The sequence below is a fragment of the Culicoides brevitarsis genome, chromosome 2 (genome assembly GCF_036172545.1).
Source record: "Culicoides brevitarsis isolate CSIRO-B50_1 chromosome 2, AGI_CSIRO_Cbre_v1, whole genome shotgun sequence".
In the NCBI taxonomy this organism is placed as follows: domain Eukaryota; kingdom Metazoa; phylum Arthropoda; class Insecta; order Diptera; family Ceratopogonidae; genus Culicoides; species Culicoides brevitarsis.
The window spans coordinates 20,127,882-20,150,360 of NC_087086.1; the positions used below are offsets into that span (position 1 = coordinate 20,127,882).

At 29.2% G+C, this 22,479-nt stretch overlaps 2 protein-coding genes across 3 annotated transcripts in view; one reads left to right on the plus strand and one right to left on the minus strand.

The window, feature by feature from the left end:
• Positions 1-22,479, minus strand: part of LOC134830188 (protein madd-4) — a 101,974-nt gene that overhangs the window by 70,800 nt on the left and 8,695 nt on the right. The gene's annotated exons all lie outside the window — the stretch shown is intronic.
• LOC134828702 (lipase 3-like) lies at positions 1,243-21,763 on the plus strand. Its single transcript, XM_063841686.1, has 3 exons — positions 1,243-2,316; positions 3,168-3,372; positions 21,693-21,763. The coding sequence occupies exons 1-3, from the start codon at positions 1,243-1,245 to the stop codon at positions 21,761-21,763; spliced, it is 1,350 nt and encodes a 449-aa protein (XP_063697756.1).

Below are 22,479 nucleotides of genomic sequence, written 5' to 3' on the forward strand. Positions count from 1 at the left end.
GTCCATTAGGGCTTCGATCTTGTTTGAAAATAGTTTAACAGACGTAATAAGAGAATAATCGTTATTGAAATATCAACTTTATTTTCGACCAAAAATTAAAAAAATTCTTGAAAATCGTCAAAAATCAACTATTTATTCGAGTAGTATTTTTGAGTATTTTTTATTTGGCCGTAGCGAATTATTAAGTAATTGTAATGAAATCGGAAACATTTTTGAACCTTGTACCGGCCTAATATTTATTTAAAAATTTTGTGTCATGAACGCCCTGTAAAACTATTATACCAGACATTATACTAACTTTCGTTATAACAACAATAATTACTGCATTTACTTAAAACAATATCAGTGTTCAGTACTTCCTTCCTCCAAACATTTACTTAACCCACGAAAACTCAATTTCCACAACGCTGATCCATCATAAAAAATTACCTTCCATTGACGTTTTTCCGTTGTTTGATTAACTTCACATCGCAAATATTTTCATTATTTGAAGGTGACTTTGCTAATCTTATAAATCTCCTTTTTTTTGTGGTCGAGACGAAAGTGTCAGAAAAAGAAACCAAAAAGAAAAAAACTACAATATACATCAAGTATTTTGTAAATATTATCTTATTATCCTTGTACAAGAGGTATCCCACATAAAAAGGACATCAAATAGGATTTTATTACATCAACAAAACATATTCTTGTCGACTCTCGGCTTATACATGTTTTGCCAGAAGTAGTGTCGTTTCGACAATCCAATCAAAAAAACATGATGTTTTGGGCCATTCTTCGTGTGTGTTTGCCACTTTGATTGCCAACAAGTCTGGCCTGTTGCGGTTAAGAACTAAAAAAAAATCGGAATATGAATTTAGAGGTCAGTCATTATTTATAATTAATAATAAATTTTGTTATTAGATCGAAACCCGCAGCAAAATTTTAATTTTTTTATTTGAATAAAAAATGACCAGTATATCGGAATAAAAATTCCGTAAACTGATAAGATCTAAATGTGTGCTACTAAATCATTGCAATTATTTTCTACACTGCTGAAAAATTTTGTACCAAATGTTCGGATTTTCTAGATTTTTTTTCAGTTTTAAATTTTCATCGAATTCGTTCGCAGTGTTCAATGTCGAATTAGCCAATCGTAATGACAACCGATAAAACCGTGACATTTAAAGTTCATCCGTGCCATTTCGCTGATAGTATTTAATACTTTGAATGCTCCAATTTGCGTTATTTGTCGTTTCAACAGCTATGAGTAGCAAGGTGTTTTATTTATTTTTGGTTTTTGCGACAATCACCACAATTGCATGCGACACCGTTGTTGATTTGATAAAAGCCGCCGAATATCCCGTGGAAGTGCATTACGTGCAAACGTCGGATGGCTTCAAATTACGTATGCATCGGATTCCGGAAGGATTAAGAAAACTCAATTATGACGTTGCGACCGGAAGTAGTGAGGAAACAGACAGCCATCATCAAAACGAAAGCAGTAGTCGCGAGCCCGTTTTTCTCATGCACGGACTTTTGTGTTCCGCCACCATGTGGGTCTGTCAATCGCCCGACAAAAGTCTCGGATTCATGTTAGCAGATGCCGGTTACGACGTTTGGATGCTCAATGCTCGCGGAACATCATTTTCCACCGCTCACAAGCATCTCGATCCGCAAAGCAAGAATTATTGGGACTTTTCGTGGCACGAAATTGGAATGTATGACGTGCCAGCTGCCATTAATTACATCCTGCAGAAGACGAAACACAAAAAAGTCCATTACGTCGGGCATAGTCAAGGATGCACTGTATTTGCGGTCGCTTTAACGATGCATCCGAGCTTGAACAAGAAAATATCGGGAGCGTATTTGTTGACGCCTGCCATTTACATGCATCACATGTCGAGTTTCGTGAAAACTTTGATGGAAAATGAGAAAGAATTGGTTACAGCAGCAAACTTTTTAGGGATTTATAGACTTGAGATGCGCGGATCTGTCGCTAATAAACTAAAGAATATGATTTGTCCTGACAATGATAAAGATTCCAATATGAGATGCTCGGAGATCATGTATAAAGTGATAGGATCCGATTCAGGTCAGATGGACAGAGCATCAATTATTTATCTTTTGACGAAAACTGTGTGGGACAACATCTCGTTGAAGCAATTGATTCATTATGGTCAGGTGGCACGCAGAGGGAAATTTGCGATGTACGATCATGGTGCATTGGAGAATCAAATTCGGTATGGGAGTCGAAGTCCACCGGAATATAATTTGGAAACGATTACTGTTCCAACGACTGTTATTTACGGCGAAAAGGATGGACTTGTTAATACAGCGGTAATTTTTTTTTTGTTTTCTTTCAATTAATGTTTATGCTTAATCGAAATTCACCTTATGTCTGTCTGTCTGTCATATTGTAACGATTTTAGTTACATAATGAGTTTCAAGATGGCGCTGTAACTTTTTCGCGTTGAGAAATTGAAAATGTCCATTGGTTGAAAATTAATGAATATGCACTGGGTCTAAATTTCATAATGTGGATTTGGGTAAAAATTTAGAATGTGTAGTGGGACAGAATTTAGAATATGCATTAGGACAAAATTTCATAATTTGGGTGTCAAAATTTTAAAATGCGACGGGCTGTAATTTTTAAATGTGCATTAGGACAATATTTTAAAATGTCCATTAAAATGTATGCAATAGGCCACGAACTTGAAATATTAAAAATTTCGGCCCAGTATTTATGTTAAATATCTCAACAAAAAACGTCCAAAATATTTTTTAAAAAATTAGAAGGTTTTCGAAACATCGTAGAATTTTGAGAAATGACTTCAACTAATTAAAAAGTACAAAAAAGGTCTTTAACATACGAAAAAATGCACTAAAAAGTTCAAAATAAACGAAAAATTTGATCATTGCAAAATTTGAGCATTCGAGGCCAAAGTTTTTGAAATACTAATAGAACTAAAATTGTTGGTTTCGAATGCTAAAATTTTGATTTTTTTTTTTTTTGTATATTTTAACTTTTTATGATCTTTTATTAAAAATAAGCATGTTTTAAAAATATTTTTGTACTTTTTAGCTACGACATTTTTTGAAAATTGTACAATTTTACCTAAGGTTTTTGGATTTTTCTAAATGTTTAAAAAAAATGTTAAATGTTTAATTTTTAAAATTTTTTTTTCTAGGATGTGGAGCACTTCATCTCAAAACTCCCGAATGTCCGAAAGACGATAAAATATCCGTGGAATCACATGGACTTTGTGTTCGGACAAGATGTTGATGTGCGAGTAAATGACTTCATCATTCGTGGCATGCGGGACAAAATTCACAATAAGAGTGATAGTTGTGTCGTTAAGGACAAAAGTGAAGCAATTAATGCTTGTACCAAGAGTAAATAAATAATTTGCTTTACCAGAACACTTGGCATGAGTAAGCACTTTAATAGATCCATATCCTCACATCACACATCAAAAATTATTTTGCTCATTAATTTCTATTAGTTAAAACCTTTCTCGTTCCATTCATTGTTGCCCTGCCAACAGAAAGTCTGAAGATTGTCATTTATTTAATCCTTTTACTGTGCTCGTCGCACACAAAATAAAGGAGATAGAAAGAAGTGTAGAACGAATGAACTAACAATTTGTAATTCCGTTCGGATATTTCAATTTACTTTACACCTAACCCACCAGTGTGAGTGTATTTTCATGCAAAAAGCGACGAACAAGAGGAACGAAAGAAAGAATGTCGAGAAATAAAAGAGATTTTCTGTTAAATAATTTGTCGCACAGACGTGTGTCCAGCAAGAGAACATTGAAAAAGGGTTTAGTTCAAATAAATTAATATCCTGAATGATGCCAAATTATGGTAGGTAGGTACTGAACAAAAAAAAAAAGGATGAATGTCTATGTGTGCCTTTGTGGTTTTTATACACTACACTTTATTTCTCTTCGCTTCTCGTCCATTGTAGCAACGGACGACGACATAAAAAGTACCGACACACCGCAAAATGTGTGGCAGATGTTTTTAATTGCCTTTATCCTTTTACACCTACGATAACACAATACAGCCTTTTCTCTCTCTCCATCCATCCATTTCTCTAAAGCGACACCGAGAATCGCATTGTTACAATGTCATTGATTGAACCGGATACAAGGGATATATCTACCTTTCAACTGGTTGACGTCGTTCGGGTGTTGTTGAATGCTAAATAACTATCTAACGTGCGAAAAATGCCAAAACGTTTTGACAAATTCGAGTTCCATTAAGATTAATTTGAGTTTTATTATTTTTTAAATGACTGAAAAGAATTTAATCCCGAACAAATACAAAATGATTGAAAGGTGTACACTCTCGAAATTCGTTTTCAATGGTCTCCGTTATTGTTCTGGCCGAGGACGATATTATTGAATAGCAAATAAAACGGATTAACAGAGAGAAAAAATATTAAATTCACTTGAATCCACTAATAGAAATTCTTTCTGACCACATCAAACGATCTTTTCTTCTGCCTATTATACGCTTTTTTATTGCTTTAAAAGGGCTTTTCAATGGCAAATGATCCACATGCTCACACAAAAGAATCAACGAGAAAAGAATTAAATCAAAATTAAGTGTTTATATAGCTAAATAAGGTACTTTTTTTCTTTAAAAAATAAAATAAAAAAAATAAACTACCTTCAGCAATCCTTTCTCGTGTTTCGAGTAATTTTTATTTTTTAAGAAGCCTTGTTTGGATTTTGTTGTTTTATTTAATTTAATGAAACACCATCCAAGAACGTAATGAAGTGTTGTTTACAGAAAATGAATGAAATGGAAGGTCTAGATTACGTCATTAGAGGCTTTGTTCAAGGAAATTACGTGAATGTACAAAAAAATGTTGTGAATTTGCCTTTTAGCGCATTATGAGGTAGTTGAGTCCATTTTGAGGTAATTTAATTTATTTGATTTTTATTTTTATTTTATTTTTCAATTTTAAGGTAAAACTTAATTATTGATAAAATTTAATTTTAAAATCTATAAAAACTATAAAAATTTTGTAATGGAATAACTCAAATTTCGGATGTTTTTGTAATGTGGTTAATTTTAAAAAAAATTTTAAAAACTTTTTAGGAACAGAAAAAATAATTTAAAATTTTTGTTTTTAAAAGCAAAAAAAATCGACGGTTGAAACGAAGTTTATGGGTAACGTTATTTAATTATAAAAATTATTTTTCACAAAATATTACAAATTTTTTGAAAAATAAAAAAAATCAACAATTTAAAAAATTTACATGAGAAAATTTAAAATTTTATTAAAAATTGTGACACCTGACCAAATAATTTAGACATAGACCCAAAAAATTAAATATTTAAGTAGATTATTGCACATTTGCCTTTCTCAAACATTTTCTGATAAGATTTTAAATGCAATCCTTTCTTATAAATTCTTAAAAACTTACAAGAAAAAAATTAAAAGATTTAAACGTAATCTCTTTCTCTTCAGAAACTTGTTAAAACTCAAACTGTTTACCTTCCTTTCAGCAAACCAAGAGGAGGAAGATGAAGAAAAAAATCGCTGTCTGTCTTACAATAAACGTTTCACCCCGGCAGTACGTAACCAGTAACGGATCATCAAGCGCAGTTGGTACTCACCTAAAATGAGAAAAAAAAAGCAGAAGAGAGAAAATTATATTAAATGTAAAAGATTTCCTTAAATTAATTAATTATTATGTGATGAATACTTGCTGTTGTGTACAAACAAACAATTTTCTTTAATTTATCAAACAAAAAAAAACGCACAGCGGAACGAATGCAGAGTCAAAAACACAACCACGAACTGAATCTCATCATCATTAATCACCGAGAAGCAGAGTGAGACGTGGAACGAGAAGCAGCACAACAACATTCATACAACATAAATTTAAGACAAATAGCCGCTATTTATGTATCCCCCTCAGGGCAAAATAGTGTTGTCATTTAACAGACGATTAAATGGGCTCAAACGCATACTTTATCAGCTCAGTTCAGGCATTAGCGCTGTTTCTTTGTTTTTCTTGTGCCAGTACGAGTTTGTGTGTTCGTTGTGAAAAAGCATTATAAGAACATTAAAGTAAAATAGTAACATATTTAATGTGCATTATGGGACTGCGAGCGTCATATAGGTGAGTATTAAGATGAAAAAAATTTTTTTTTTTTTTGGGAAATCTCAGTGACTTTTTTGTACACCCTACCAGACACAGTAAAAATTCTACGTCTCGCATGGAAGATCAATTTTTTAGCTTTTCTGAAACAAAAATAAGTTTACAAAAAAGTTATTTAGGCTTTTATAATTAAAATATTTTTTTCACTTTAAGTCGTATTGTTTGTGATTAAAAACATTTATTATTTGATAAAATAAATATTATTTAATTTTTTCATTCATTTTTCAAAAAACGTAATTTTCAAATTAAATTAATTTAATAAAATATATATAAAAATAAAATATGTAAATTTTGATATGAATAAAATTCACTAAAAAATTTTTAAATAAAAAAAATAAATTTAATTTTTGAAACGAAAAAAATCCTACTAAAAAAATTAAAAATTAAATTAATAATTTAAAAAATTTAAATTTCCCAAAAAAATCGAACTAATTTAATTTTATTTTTTTGTCACGAGTAAATTATTTTTCACCAACAAACCATACCATTACTTCAAAAACGTCAAAAATATGCGCGAAACGTAGATTTTTCACTGTAAACATTTATTACATAAGAACATTAATTTTTTATCAAAGTATTCTAGGCTCACATATATAACCGTTACCGACCATTATATTATTATTATGTATATTGATATGACGCGTACGGAACTGTAATTGCAGGCAATAAACATTCTTTTTAATATTTTAATAACGATATTAATGTGAAAAAGAATTTTCTCTGCCGCTTGTTGGGCGCCGTATATGGGGAGGTACACATTAAAAATATAAATTTCAGAGCATTAAATTTTTCACGTGAACAAAACAAGCACCTGTTTAAAGCTATCCCACGATTAAATCCACGAATTCTAGATTTTGGCAAAAAAAAAACGAGACACACACTCGAGAATTATGGACCCCAGTGGCACTCGAAATCGGACATCCGCATAAATCATTAACGCAAAACGAGCAAAAGAGAAAAGTAATTTTAGTTCTAAACATTTAATTTAATAAGTGAACGTGTCTTGTCTTCCTTCACCAGAAAACGTTTTTCTCTCTGTGTCTCTCCAGCCAACTATTAGGTGCCTTGCCTTTCATCACCACACTTACCAACCAACCCATTTGCTGTGTTATCTTAATTTGCCATTCTAGTCATGTACAATGCAATGTTTGTACAAGTTACTGTGAAAAACGTTTTTTTTTTGCTCTTTGTGAGTTTGTGTCTCTTTCTTCGTTCGAGGGTAATGCAGTTTCTGCCTTCTAATAGTTTTATTTCAGTGTTTTAGTAACAACAAGCGAGCAGAAAAGGGAAACATGGAAAAGATTCTTCCTATTTATTGGTACATTAGTAGCTAAATGAAATAAATGTTACAAACTATTCTTTTTTCCTGCTCACTTTTTTTCCTTGCCACAATGGATGTTTGCTGAGTTTGTCGGTGTCTTGTCTAAGGTGGATGCAGTGACAAGTCATACTTAGCAACTTTTTTGTTCGAGGTAAAATACAAATTTTTTTCGAATAAAATTTTCCTGTACTTACATGTTCCTAAGTTTTTTATTCAAAATTTTTACATTTTTAAATTTTTTAAAGGCACTTTTAACTTTTTTCATTTTAAAATTCAAAATACAAAAAAAAAAATAAATAAACTAACAAAAAATTAAAAAATGTCATCAAAAATGGCCGTTTTTTAAGAAATTATTTTTAAAAAATAATTGATTTCGTATAATTTTGAAAATGTAAATTCGTATGAATTTTGTAACAAATTCTCGTTTTCAGTTATTTATTTTTATTTGCAAATATTTATTTTTTTTTTTTTAAAAAATAAAAAAATTATAATTTTTTTCCCGAAAATAATAAAAAAAATTAAAATAAAATTAACGGCGTTGATTTTTTATTATTTTTTTTTAAATTTATTTATTGATTTATTTTTATTTGTTTATTATTATTTTTTATTTTATTTATTTTTTTTTTATTTTTTTTTTTTTTTTTTTTTTGAAAAAAAGCTTTAAGCTGCCATAATTTAATATTTTTTTTTGTGTACTTCAAACTTCTCAAAATTATTTAAAAAATTAGAAAAACTTAAAAAACTCCCCAAAACCCTAAAAAATGAACACATTTTTCCCATGAAGTCATAATTTAAAAAACGTTTCAGATGAATATTTTGGTAACATTGATTCCATAACGATCACTCATGATGTTCTCCAGACATTTTTACTACTTTTCTGTCCTTTCGAGACACTTTTATTTCGTCTCCGAACATTACGACGTCTTAGATTGCGTTACTTTTACCAAAAAAAATCCGGGTGTTACCTTGACACATTTTCACCGTAAAAACATCCCGCCCTAATTAAGCCCCAAGTAGTTACCGTAAAAGTCAAGTGCCGTTTTTCCCATCACAATTCTTCTCCGTTGTTTTGATAACTGACTTCAAAAGACGATGTCGACAACGACGACGGCATGGAATATTAGTTTTAATTAAATAACCTCAGAGCAAGCATGCACGAAACGTTATGTCGACAAACACGTGTAATAATATCAGATAAGAACTAAAACAAAACTATCACTAATAGAAAAACTTATGTTACACATGAAAATTTAACACGAGCACATCTGTCCCGGCAAAGTATTACGTGAAAAACATACTCATGTCACTTTTCAAAAGGAATTTCGGAATGTTTTTGCATGACAATCTTGCTCATAGTATGCCTTACATCATCATAATGTTTGTGTGTGCATGTGGAATTTTATTAATTCATTTTAAATTAAAATCTGCACCACATTCGAGTGCAGTCTCAAGTGCAGTGAAGAGAGAAAGCAAAAAAAAAATGCAAAGTCTTTATTGAATTAAAGTGGATTTTTTTCCTGAACTTTTGTTTTTGCTCAACAAAATGCCGTAGAAAGGAAAGTAAACCTTTTAAACTTTCCACACAATTAATTAAAAACGTACTTAGTACACAAGAGAATCTTAAATTAATGGAAAATGGTTCAACGTTACAGAGAAAAATGAATTTTTGCTTTTTAAAAATGCTTTGATGTGGTCTCATCTTAATTGTATGACGTTCCGTAATTATATATAAAGCAAAAAAAAAATCCTGTCACAGGCAACCTACAGAAACAAAACCAACAAGAACATGTTAAAAGTGTAGATTGCATGAATGTGTGGTTTACTTTAGCATATATCATACCTCCCATGGTATTCTCTCGCAAAAAGCTCTACAACAGGCTTGGTTTGTTTTTTATGAAAAAAAGTTCCTTTTTTCGGAATTAGGATTTTTTGTGCCATTAATATAAAACGTTCTCTTGTTTACCATAAAAAAGGTGTTGCTTCAACGTTTTCTCACACGGTCTCGCACTTATCTTAGTTTTATGTCACATTTTTTCCATCCACATCTCTCTTTCAGCGCAGCAACAGCAGGAATCGCTTTTGTGGTTTAAACCTTTTAAAAGGCGTTATATAAAGTAAATTGTTTTTAAATTGCCTCATGGTTGACAACTATCAAAATGAGAACTTTTTTCATTATTTCGAAACTTAATGATTTTTTTAATGGGTGTTTAATTTTTTCGTGATGAGATTTTTTTGCGTTTTGCCTAAAAATTTAATTTTATTAAGTGGAGTAAGAATTTACCATCAAAATTTAGGGTGTTTGGTCTATTTTTAATTGAAAAAAATACAAATAAAAAAGTTAATTGAATAATTAATTAATTATTTGAATGACAAGAATGACAAAAAAATTAAGCGATTAATCAAAAAACGTAAAAAATGTGACATCGTTGATTCTGAATATGCAAAAATTTGAAATTTTTTATTATCTCAATAAATAAAATTTTAATATATTCATTGATAACTTTAATTACTAAATTTTAATTAACAAAAAAAAAAACATAACAAATTTTTATGAACTTTTTTTCAAAATATGTAATTATTTTCAAAATTACCTTTTATTATATTGAATATAAATAAAATAAAATTAATTATTTATATAAAATTAATGAATAATAATTTGCTATAAATTAATAAAAAATAAATAAATTTAAATTATTTTTTAATGAATTTATTTTAAAAAAAAGTTGCAAAAAAATGGATCAAAATTTTCTCCAAAATAAATTCAAATCCAATCGAAAACTAAATAAAAAACATTCCAGATAAATCTTCATTGAAAAGCAACAAATTAGTTCACAACCCCCCAAAAAAATAATAATTACCAAATCAACAAGACGACAAATGAACGCACACACACAACAGGAAAACTTTTTGTGTTGATTATAAATTTTTAATAAATATCGGAAAATATTATTGTGCGGTTGAGTAAAACATGAATCATTATTTATACATGAAAAATTGTGCGGATTAATATTTTATGCAAGTAGGTCACCATCATCATCATCATCACTGTGCGATGCTGCTACACCTCAAAACAAGCAAGCGACACTGAAAAAAAATACATTCAATCACCTTCGTTGCCATTCACGCCGCCGATTTTCTGCATGTTAATTGCCTTTTAATAAAAGCAATAAAACGTGCGCCAAAAATTTTTCCAATTTATTTTTTTTTATTTTATTTTTTAAATAAATATTTATTTTATTTCTGGTCAATCTTGCCATTTTTCCACTTGTCTGAGCATGTATGAAACCAATCACAACAACACGGTTTTTCATTAAAAAATATTTATTCATTATTATGATTTTCAAATTTTTGCACGAATGTGTCCGGAATCTGTGGTCATTTCATTTTTTTTTTGTTAAGTAAGTCAGCAATTTATTTTATTTTTATCAAAGAAGTTGAAGTCCACTTAACATCGTTTTTTGGAAGATAAACCTTTCCATTGAAGCGCTAAAAAATCCCGTTTTATCTATGTGTCCTAAAATGAACTCAATGAATGGATTTTTTATCCTTCTCAAAAAATTTTTTTTCTATTATCATAAAAAAAAAATATTAAAAAGGTCAATTTAATAGATAGATGGTAGTTCAACTCAGTTCAGATATTTGATTCAAGATGAATTACATGAATTTTATTATGTATTAGGATCCGTAGAAAAGTAGAGATAAAGTGAAAAGGTTTCCCATTTCAATTTGACTTGCTTTTCCTCCGAAAAAAATACAGAGCAGCATCGGGAATAGAAAAAAATGGAGAGTTGAAAAGAGCATTCAATTGATTTTTAATGTGTTTTTTCTGTGATAGAAAAAAAACTAATGGAATGGATAAACGAATAAAAGGGCACTTAAATTTGTATTTGAAAAAAAATAAGAAGAAAAATGATTGCAAGATTTTTTTAAAATTATTTTCCATTTTAATATGAAAATTATTGAGCTGGTTGAGATTTTCTTTGATCAATATCATAAGTGTAATGAAAATAAATCAACCATGGTCCAATAAAAAATATCTTGAGATTTTCATAAATTATGTAATTTAAATCATCAAAATATGTTTAATTTTATTGAAGAATAATTTTAGAAAAAATTAAATTAACTTAAGTAAGATTAATTAATTAAATTTAAGAAAAGTTAGAAAATTTAGATATTTTTAAATATTTTTTTTTTAATATTTTAAAACTGCTATAAATTATTTTTGAACCTTGTGCCGTATTTGAATCTTATAGGGAAAAATATAAAAAAAAATTTAAATTTACATTTTTGAAAAAAAATTAAATTTTTAAATATGTATTTTACATTTAATTTTAGATGATAAAAAAAATATTTAAATTTATTGAAATATTTTTAAAAATATTTTTTTGACAGTTATTTATTTTTCAATTAAAAAATTTCTGAATTTTAAATTAGAATATTAGAATATAAACTAAAATATTCAAAAATTGTTAAAAAATAATTCAACCTTTATTTTATTTAAAAAAATTTGTTTCAAAACTTAAAAAATTAAATATTCTAGTTCAAACCTCAAAATTCTTATCAAACAACCAACGAGATCGCCATAAAAGAACATTTCCACGCAGAAAAAAAAATCATCTCATTCCCTCCTTTGATAAACGTGATAATTTCAAAAGCATTTCCACTACTATTTGTCGCCGCAAAACGACGAGTAACTCACTTACAATAATAATAATTTACTTTGTGACACACACAATCACATCCACACATAAAAAAAATAAAATAAAATACTTGGGTGGTAATCCAGAGATGTGTGTTATGACAAGCAAGCGGCTACATTAAAAAAGAGAGCAGCACACAGAGAGATTATGATGATGATAAAAAATTATTAGACTGATTGGTATTCATTGCACGCAAATCAAATGCTCTCTCATGTGATGTTGCCACAACTGCACGAAGCAAACGAGGATCATAAACCTTTCAACGTGGCAGTAGTTCATGTGTCATATCTTATTAAATACCGTGCGTTTTCTGTGAAATCTGGGGTATTTTATGAGCTACAAACGAACGAGGAAACCACAAATTCAGCAAATTTCGTCTGTACTCTCTGGAAATTTACGATTTTTTTGTCGTATGTGAATTTTTCCGGTATTTAGTTTTTTTTAGAACGACATGAAGGTACGAGGGATTGAGATACGAATCTTCGTCTTGAAATGTTATGAAGTAAATTTTTGACGTGGAAATATCTTTTTAGAGTCCTTTTGAGATAAATCACGCGCGCACACACACACACACTTCTTTTTGCGGTAAATACTACGTTTAAGTACACTAATCAAAAATATTCATGTTTTTTTTTATCTTGCACACCGAACGAGGAAGACAGAGCCTCAAATACATAAAAATATTAAGGCAAATGCTTCAAATTATATGATAATAAAATTTTGTGTGCCGAAGAAAATTAAATTATTGTATTATTATGTCGCTGCTCAGGCTTTTGTTCTCGTTTCTTGTTGTTGTCTATGCTGTTTGCGAATAAAACAAAACCGAAATTTATTCTCTCTCTAAGTATATGTTTGTGTATAATCAGCATCATGTACTCGAGGAATTCACACACAATGAGCAATGAGAAAAGACAAGAGCCGTAACAATATTTAGATAAAATTTACGTATATAAATAACTTGTTCTTCGTCTTCGGCTGCTAGAGACAGTTTCATTTTCTGAGTTCCGGTTTTGTGAGTGTTAATTTTCCTTTAAAGCAGCAACATTTGCACACATACACCCCAGCTAAGTATCACCACAATAATTTACAATGCAGACATACATTAAATGGATGAAAATTTAAATAAATAGATTTTATCTTGTTACGTTCATTGTTTTCCTACACCGCCTGCTTGCTGCTATCTTTTGTATCGCACAACATGATCATGGTTTGTTGCTGCGTTTAACTTAATTACTCGTGCAATATTAGGAGGAAAATTGTCATTTTTATCAGGGTTACCCATTAAAATAACGACCTCGATAAAAATTTAAGATTTTTTAATTATTTTTTCTTTTTAGTGTTATGGCGGCTTAAATTACAGTTTTTCGTTCGCATAAAGAGAGATTATTAAATTTTTGTTAAATTTTAAGGAACGTGGATTGAATAAAATAACGAAAAATATTAAAGGATTTCCTCGTAATATTTTATTTCTTTTTTAAAGTAATTTTAATTTAAAGTTTAGTTCAGATCAAAATCAAATAAATTACCTGATTTTTGAACTATTAAAAAAAAATAAATTTTTAATTTAAAAAAAAATAATTTTTTATCCGATCTTCGAATCAATCAAAAAATGTTAAAACATTGAACTTTTTTTTTTAAATATGGTCTTTTTTTAAAAATTAAATGGAAATTTTGAAAATTTATTTAATTAATTTTTAGAATATTTGTAAAAATTTAATTCAAAATAAATTTGATAATTTTATAAAAGTTAGTTTAAAAATTTTTTTAAAAATCGATTTCTGCATTTACTGCCTAAAATATTTTTTTTTGTTTCAAAAATCAAACTAAAAATCAAATTTGCAAGAAAAAATTCATATACCTATTTTTTTTTATTTTTATCTAAATCATAAATAATTAAACTTGCAGGCAAAAATTCAAAAAAATAGCTTATAAATTTAAATTTAATCAGACACAAATATTTTACGATTTTTCTTTTTTTTTTTTTTTTTGAAATCCTTAAATATTTATATATTTATTTTTTATACCAAAATTCAATAATTTTCTCAAATATCGAATTTCACTTCATCAACCACGAGCAAAACTAATCTCGTTTTAAATTACTCAAAGATTTATCGATATTTAATATTCAGAAAAAATTCTGGGCCCACAACCTCTTTAAATAATAAATTTAAACTCAAATGAAAAAGATGGGAAAAATTCCTTATTTTTTTCAAAAAAAATCGAGTATTTTTCCGTTTGACGTAGTTCAGAGTTTGATTTTTCATTAAAACAGTGTTGCATAATTAAAAGTTGCCTTAAGATTTTCCTAAGACTTCGTTGCCTGCGTTAAAAGTCTTCGCTTTACTCGAGAAACTCTGATTGAAAAAGTTGTTTGCGTTGCGTTGAAAGCCATCAAAATTCAATAAACTAACAAGAAAAACATGCATAAGTAAGATAAATTTTAGCATTTGACCTTTTTATTGATTTTAATACGACCTTTTCTTTCGTCGGGTCATATTTATAAAATACCATCGCTTCCCATAATCAACTCTTATGTTTCATTCATTTTTAATGAAAAAAAAAAAAAGAAAAATAGACAAAACAGCTTGATTTACTTCCCCCAGGCAGTGATGGATCATTTTATGCATAACAGTAAAGCAAATATCGTATCTCAGCGAGAGAACGAGCGAAAAAATAGCATATTTGCATTTATATGAAAAGCTCATTAGGATTTACTCAAAGACTATCTCTCTTTTGGTCTCTGTTCCATTCGAATCTTTCATCGCAGCACAATGTGTGTGGCCTGTTTAAACATCATTTTAGTATTCCCATGGACGAAATAGCAGCAAAAGCGAATTGTATCCGCCAAAAACGGAATTACTAGTTCCATTTTAATTGGTATCTGTATTCAATTACGACCGAGTGTTACTTACACTCCGCTCGCCGAACGATTAAGCTGCAATTAAAATGCAACCGCATGCATCTTTTAGTAGCGCGCGCGTTAAAATGCACAGCAAAATTAGGCAAAATTGTTGCTCATTCACACACATTAGTCTGACGATGATATCGAAAGACCACCCATCACGAGGCAGACTCGCTTCGATGTTTTTCTTGATGAAATGTACGTTTAATAAATAAATTATGGCAGCGTTTAATAACTGGAAGAAAAAAAAACGAGAAATATTGACATGCAATATTCGGTTTTGCGACGTCGGATCGACATCAAAGTGTGCGGTCGGCGTCAAAATTGCTTAAAAATTAATTTCTCTATCCTTTTTAGCAATTATTTTGTCTTCATTTTGTGTGTGGCGGCGCAACACAATGTGGAGGTTCGACAACAAATTAGGTCGATGTTATTTTTTTTTCTTCTTTTTCAGCGAAATGACTAATTTCTGAATTGCGTGGCGAGCAACCGACCCGCTTAAAGCCACCCACCCACATTTTCGCTGGCATTTCACGCGATGCCTAATAATTTTTATGCTGATTTCAATTCTTCCGTCTACAAATAAATACTTATGCATTAAAAAACATGAGCGAGAACGCGACTAAAGACCGAGAAAAAAGGGTTGAATGAATGATTTATTATGGTAAATTGGATTCTTGTTAATTCAAGAGTACTTTCTTTTTGTGTCATCAGTTTGCGGGGAAAAAGTTTCATCATCACGACGCGGAACGTAAAATATAGTGTTGATGTTTGATTGGAGTTAAGCACTTGATCGTATTTTGATTTTTCATCAATTTTGACCTTTTTTCCAGTTTTTATTCAAGTCTTGGACATTTTTTAAAACATTTTAGATAAAATATTCGAAACCACGTGGTTTTTTTTTTTAATTCTTACCACGTAAATAATTTTTCCTTAAATTTTTAACCACGTGATTTACATAATTTTTCATTAAAATTAAAATTTTTCTCGTGGTTAAAAAATTGTTCAAAGAATTTTGTTTCTACTTTGTTAAATTATACAAACCACGTGGTTTATATAGTTTTTTAAAATAAGTAAAAAAAATATTTTTTATGAAAAATTTTAAAAGCCACGTGTTTTTAAAAAATTAAACTAACCACGTGGATACAAATTAAAATTTTTATAAAAATTTAAGACCACGTGGTACACGCCTACTTTTGTTTTTTTAGTCTAAAAACTAACTAAAAGCCACGTGGTTAATATCATTTTTTAAACCACGTGGTGTTTTCAGAGTTTCAACCAACTCGAAAACTTTAATTTTAACACCACGTGGTTTCTTTAATTTTTTAATCACCTGGTTTAAAGTATTTTTCAAACCACGTGGTTTTATTACTAAATGAAAAATTAAAGAAACCACGTGGTTTAAAAAATATTCAGATCACGTGATCTATTTTTGTTTTTCCCTTAAAATTTTTATGTCATTTTTTTCGCTCCGTACAAAGACGTACAAAAAACAGCTAATTTTCCTTCGAAACGTGATAAAAATATAATCGTTAATGTTAATGATATTTCGTTCATTCAAGAAATTTTTTCGTATTTAAAAAGCATGAAGGTTGTCTTTTATCGATTTCTTGGTGCTTTCTTTCCCTTTAACTCACTATGCCATGTATTGAGGTATTTGTGTTGCGGTACTGCTCATTTAACCTCTTCAGCAGTACTTTGACATAATTTTGCCATTTATGTGTTGAAATGTATTTCCTGTTGATTTTCTTTTATTACGCGATAAATTAAGCATTTGGTGACCTAGACGGTGCCGCGTGACGTGAAGTGTGAAAAATTTTACCCCAGTTTCTTGTCTTTTCAATGCGGCGCGCCAAAACACAAATGGAACTAATAACTTTTCATAAATTTTAGCATATTTTTGTCTCGCTTGCGGATAATTTCGGGAAACAATGCGAGCAGCGGCAGCAACAAAAATAAATTGTATAGTATCTGGAAAATATTTCATTTATTTTAATGATTTTTTGATTATTTATCATTTATTGCATGTATTTATTATTATCAACGCAGCATCATCATCATTATAAACATGAAGCGCATAAACATGCAACATGTTCTTGTTCATCCTTTATTTATATTTAAATACAAAATAAATTAAAATTTTATTAAAAATAAATATACAACGCGTCGTATTGTCGTCGTTGCCAAAGAATAATCAGTTTTGTTATTGTGTCAATGTTTGTCCATTTGTTTGTTTGTTTATTGGTTAAAATGTGTGAATTCCTCCGCTCCCTACGCTTGAGCAATGAGGCATCATAATGTGCATGCCAAAATTATAATGAATAGTTTCCGATATAATATTTATAAATTTTATGCATATCAGATCGCAGTGAACGCACGTGAGAGAGAGGAGGGAGTTAAATGTTATTTATAATCAAGATAATTATAAATACAGTCAGTGGTGGTGATTTTGATTTAAATTATTTTTTGTCCAAGTGTATTTATAAACAAAGCAAATCTCGCTGTACGTTTCGTTCCATGAAATATTCATTCATTAATCATGAAGTTGTTGGTGAAAAATTATTATCTGAACAAATTTTAAGTATCGACATTCGCAATTACGATAATTGCTAATAACAATGTTGAAGACGTACTTTTTTGTTGTTTGTTTATTAACAAAATGACAATGATTGGTTATAAGCTGCTTGTGATTGATTGATTTTGTTGAATTTTTTATTAACAAATTTTTGAGAAATTTTATTAATTTTGTATTTTTGCCTTTTCATAGAAATTTGTATTATTTTTTCATCATTTTTTTTTTGTATTTTTTAAATTTTTATCAGTTTTTCATAAATTTCTAAATTTTATTTTTCTTATTTATTTTTTTTTTTTTACAGGAAAATTGTTTTAATTTTTAATTCCTCAATTTCTTACGAATAATACACAAAATTATTTTATTTTTTGTTTTAATTTTATGTTTTATTCGTAAAAAAAAATTTTAAATTAAATATAAAACCTTTTTTGTGTACTTTAACTTGGCTTTTTTGGCACTTGGAATATTTTTCAAAATTTTATTTTATTTTTTTTTTATTTTTTTTTTTAATTTTATCTATTTTATTTAAATTTTAGATTATAATTTTATATAGTCTTGATTTTTAATTATTTTATTTTTATATTTATTTTCAGTTTTAATTTTATTTTCGCGAAAATGAAATTAAAAAAAAAATATACACATAAAAAATGTTTGTATATTAATTTGAATTTATCATAAAATGTTTTTTACTAAAAAAAAAATAAGAAACATAAAAGGCATAAAATTACTTGATTTTTTTTTCGAAATTATTTTTTAAAATTTATGACAAAATCTTTATTAAATTTTTTATTTAAAAAAATTATTACTCATGTTAAAATACTCTTTGTAGACATATTCAATATATCTACATAGCCATCTTAATTACGTAATCTGTTTGAATCGGCCACAATGTGTTGCGAGAATCCGCACAATAATAATTAAAATTTTGACCATAACTTTTCGTCCACGCTCTCCAAATATTTTTTCGCACACATGTCTATTCTGCAGATCCACAAAAACCTCATAAGTGGGTTAATTAAACAAGAGCAGATAATTATTGTGTGCAAAAGCAGTTGCATATTCTGCCTGCCTGCGTCTCTCTGTATTTCTGTTGCTGTCTCTGATTCTCCATTGTGTCGGAATTTTAAATTTTGCAGTAAAATACCTGAATTAACAAAACAAAGTTTATGGCGAAAACGAACAAAAACTGAATAGAAATGTATATTTTTCCACACACACACACACAGCCAGAAAGAGAGAGAAATTTATATAATAGAATAAACGATGTTGATGTAGGTTAGGTTTTTAAGGGTGCACCAAAAGTTTGTTGCCCTGCTGTTGTTTTTTCAACAAGCCTAAAATAGGAACAATCGTCACTCACGTACAAGCAAAAAAGCATTTATTGATCATAAAGTGCAATTCTATAATAATAAGCTGTGCCATTGTTTTGTGTCTCAACTGTTGAAAATGTTGGAAAAATAAAAGTTATTAGGGACCGGAACAACCAAATAATTTCAACTCGCTTACCAGATGATACGAACGCTAATAAAATGTTTGGTTAGAAATTAGGAACGGAGCATAGTTGTTACTTTTATTCGAGGCAGGAATTATTAAATGTCATAGGAAACGAAAAATTTTCAACAGAATTAATTTTTTTCCTTCTCATGTATGTGACGACGATGAGTGACGAAACCGAAAACTTTCTCTGTGTGTTTTCAATTCCATTTTTAATTGCACTGTAGGGTGAAAAAGAGTGAATTTGACGTCTTAAGATTAAATTTTATTGAACTTAAGTTTTAAGTCACTTAAGTCTGGCTTAAGCCAAAATTAAGTCAAATTAAATTAAGTTAAAATAACTAAAAGACAAAAATTAATTAACTTTTGATTTATTCTTAAACTTAAGTCAAAAGTCTTTAAGAAATTTTTAGAATTTTACTGAAGCTTAAGTTTAAGTCTCATAGATCTTTTAAGTTTAAGTTATATCTTTTTGCAAGCTTAAAAGATTTAAGTTAAGAGGCTTTAACTAAAGTTTAAGCTTAAGTCAAAATTCAATACGTTTTTGATTTGTCGACCAAAATTTTGAAAAAAAAATAGAAAAAAAAATTTTTGAGAAATTTCCAATTCAAGTCAATTAATTTGACTTAAATTAAGCTTAAGTGACTTTTACATAAAAGTTTAAATCGAACAGTTTTAACCCTAAATTTCACCAATTTTTCATCACACAGGATCAATTTTTCAGGAAACCACAAACATTGTTCAACCCCTTTCATCTTTTCTTTTCTCCTTCACTTTACAAGGCAAGATATTCGCAGCAATGCACCAGAACCAAAAGAGACAATGATACTTTAAATTCCTATCAGTTCGAGTGTTGTTCATGTGTGGTAGGCAATGCATTAATATGCATGGAAAACGGATAAAAGCATAATGTCATCTCCCATTCTTCGGTGCATATCTCTGAAAATCGTCATGCATGCCAATGGAAGATTAGAGGACTATTGAAGAGGAATCCTTTTAAAAAACTTGTTGTTCATCGATGTTACTTGCATTGAATTCAATGAGTTTGTGGCTCTTTTTTGTCGGTTTTTCCGGACAAATCGAGTGTTGTTCATTTTCCAGGTGAGCTTTTTTTTCAGGAAATTTAATTTAAAAATTGTGGTTAACACGTCGCTCGATTAATTTTATTTTAAACGAAATTCATGAACAAAATTTAAGAGAAAAAAAACTAATTTTTCGCTCGTTTTCTTTCTCTCGATGGTTTTTTCCGTCTTACAATTTTCTTATATCTAAAAAATTTTTTGTTGGTTTCCTTTTATAATAAAACATGAATCATGAAATATTAACTCGTTTATAATAAATTGTTATGATCCCTTTTGCCAGAGGGCACTTTTTTCTTAAATCTTATCTTCCGCCTTCGAATAAAAAATGCCACGCTCGGAATAAAAGAGGGAATAAACAAACAACAAGACGAAGCAAAAAAAAAATTTTTTTTTCACACAAAAATGTGGAAATAAAAAAATAAACACTTACACACACGTGGTTCTTCAGTGATTACTTTTACACCATAAGTATAATAGTCGAGGTGTTCAAGAGTGAAAGAAGAGGGAAAAAAACCGTCAAAGAGGAAGAAAATAAGGCAAGCTTATAAAAAAATATAACAAGTGTGAGATATTAAGGTTAATGTAATTGATATTGTGGTTGTTTTGTTCTGTTTTCTAAAATGAGTGTTTTTCATATATTTTTTATAAACACTTTTCAATTTTTTCGCCTCGTTGCCTTTCGTTCGAGCGTATCATAAAAAAGAAAGTTATTGTCGTTGAATTGGATTTGTTTTTTTTTGCTTTGTGTTATTGGGAGTCAGGAAAGTTAAGGAGCTATGAATGTGGCTTGAATTACTTATGAAAGTATTAAACGGTAGCTGAGTTATTGAACGACTTTTATAAAGTTGTTTAAGGAACGATTCTTTTTTATGGATGTTTGATTCGCAATGTGAGGAAAGATTATTTTTTGGCGGCATTTTATGAAGAATTTTGAACAAATTTTATTGATTTGAGACGAGTTTTATATTGGAACGACTATTTTTAAAAAATTAAAGCTTTAGCCCTTTTTTTTAGAACGCATGAATTTTTGTTCCTTTAATTTTTTGATTTTTTTTTTTTTTTTTTTGAAATATGGAATAAACTTTTCATTAAAATCAGGGTCAAAAATACCTGAGGCCAAAAAAATCCAAAAATACAAATATTTAATTTTTTTTTCATAAAAAATCGTTTTTATGGCCCTGATTAAAATAAATAAAATTTGAAATTTTTGAGGTCCCCAAAAAACTTTCTCTCAATTTTAATGATTTTTAGGCAATTTTTCACCAAATTTCAACATTTGGAATAAGAAGGAGCTTGAAAGATCCAAATACACAAAAATATCTTATTTTTGTAATTCTTTGGCTTCTATAAAGTTTCACTCCAGATTCGATCGTTTTAATATAGAATTCGGATGAATAATCTTAATGTTTATGTTTTTCCTCAATAATCAACGAAAATTCTTAAAATCTTGTCTTTTTCAGTCGCTTTGAAGCACAAAGACGACATTTTCATACAACATCCTCCAATTTATACGCTCGTTTTAGCTGCATGATAATTAAAAGTCAACTTCAAGTCACACCACACATTTATGCAGAAGAGCTCTCCATAAATAGATTCACATATTATTTGAGTGGCCGACACCCGAGTGCCTCTGAGAACAGCTTTTTAACACAAATTGAATAAAAACACACGAACACCGACTACATTGATAAGGGAATTTTGCTGAACTGAAAACATTGTCCAAGCAAACAAAACCTCACACAACACAATTCTATTTATTTATGTATTCAACCTGCTTTAAAATTATTCGAAACTTTTTGATACGACACAAAAAGTGTTGTCATACCTGGTTGGGAAATTTTCATTGATAACTGAAAAAAAAAATTTTTTTTTCACTAAACTCCTTTGAGATCCAAAGTTTTTCTCTCAAATTACCAAAAGAGCTGCCCAATTTGGCATTTTGGCATCGGCACTGACAAAACAAGCCACACATTGACGATGATGGAGGACGGAACGTGGATGGAGAGAAAACAAAAGGCAGCAATTTTAATTGAACTGGGAATAGCTCTTGCTCTCCTCTTTCAACAAATAATTGATTGATTTTGCGATTAGGTTCTCGGGCACATCACTTTCTCTATCAGTGGTAACATTGGCGCCGCAACTCGTTTAAATAAATAAATATTAAAGGTGAGCGGCGACATTGATCAAAACAACGCAAAAAGTGAGAGAAAAAGAAAGAAACATAAACAAAAACACGTTCGATGTGTG

Excerpts from the sequence above, each read along its gene's own strand:
- LOC134828702 (XM_063841686.1), top strand. The coding sequence starts at position 1,243 with ATGAGTAGCAAGGTGTTTTATTTATTTTTGGTTTTTGCGACAATCACC. Across the intron at positions 2,317-3,167 it reads ATGGACTTGTTAATACAGCG|GATGTGGAGCACTTCATCTC; the intron begins GTAATTTTTTTT and ends TTTTTTTTCTAG. Across the intron at positions 3,373-21,692 it reads AATTAATGCTTGTACCAAGA|TCGCTTTGAAGCACAAAGAC; the intron begins GTAAATAAATAA and ends TGTCTTTTTCAG.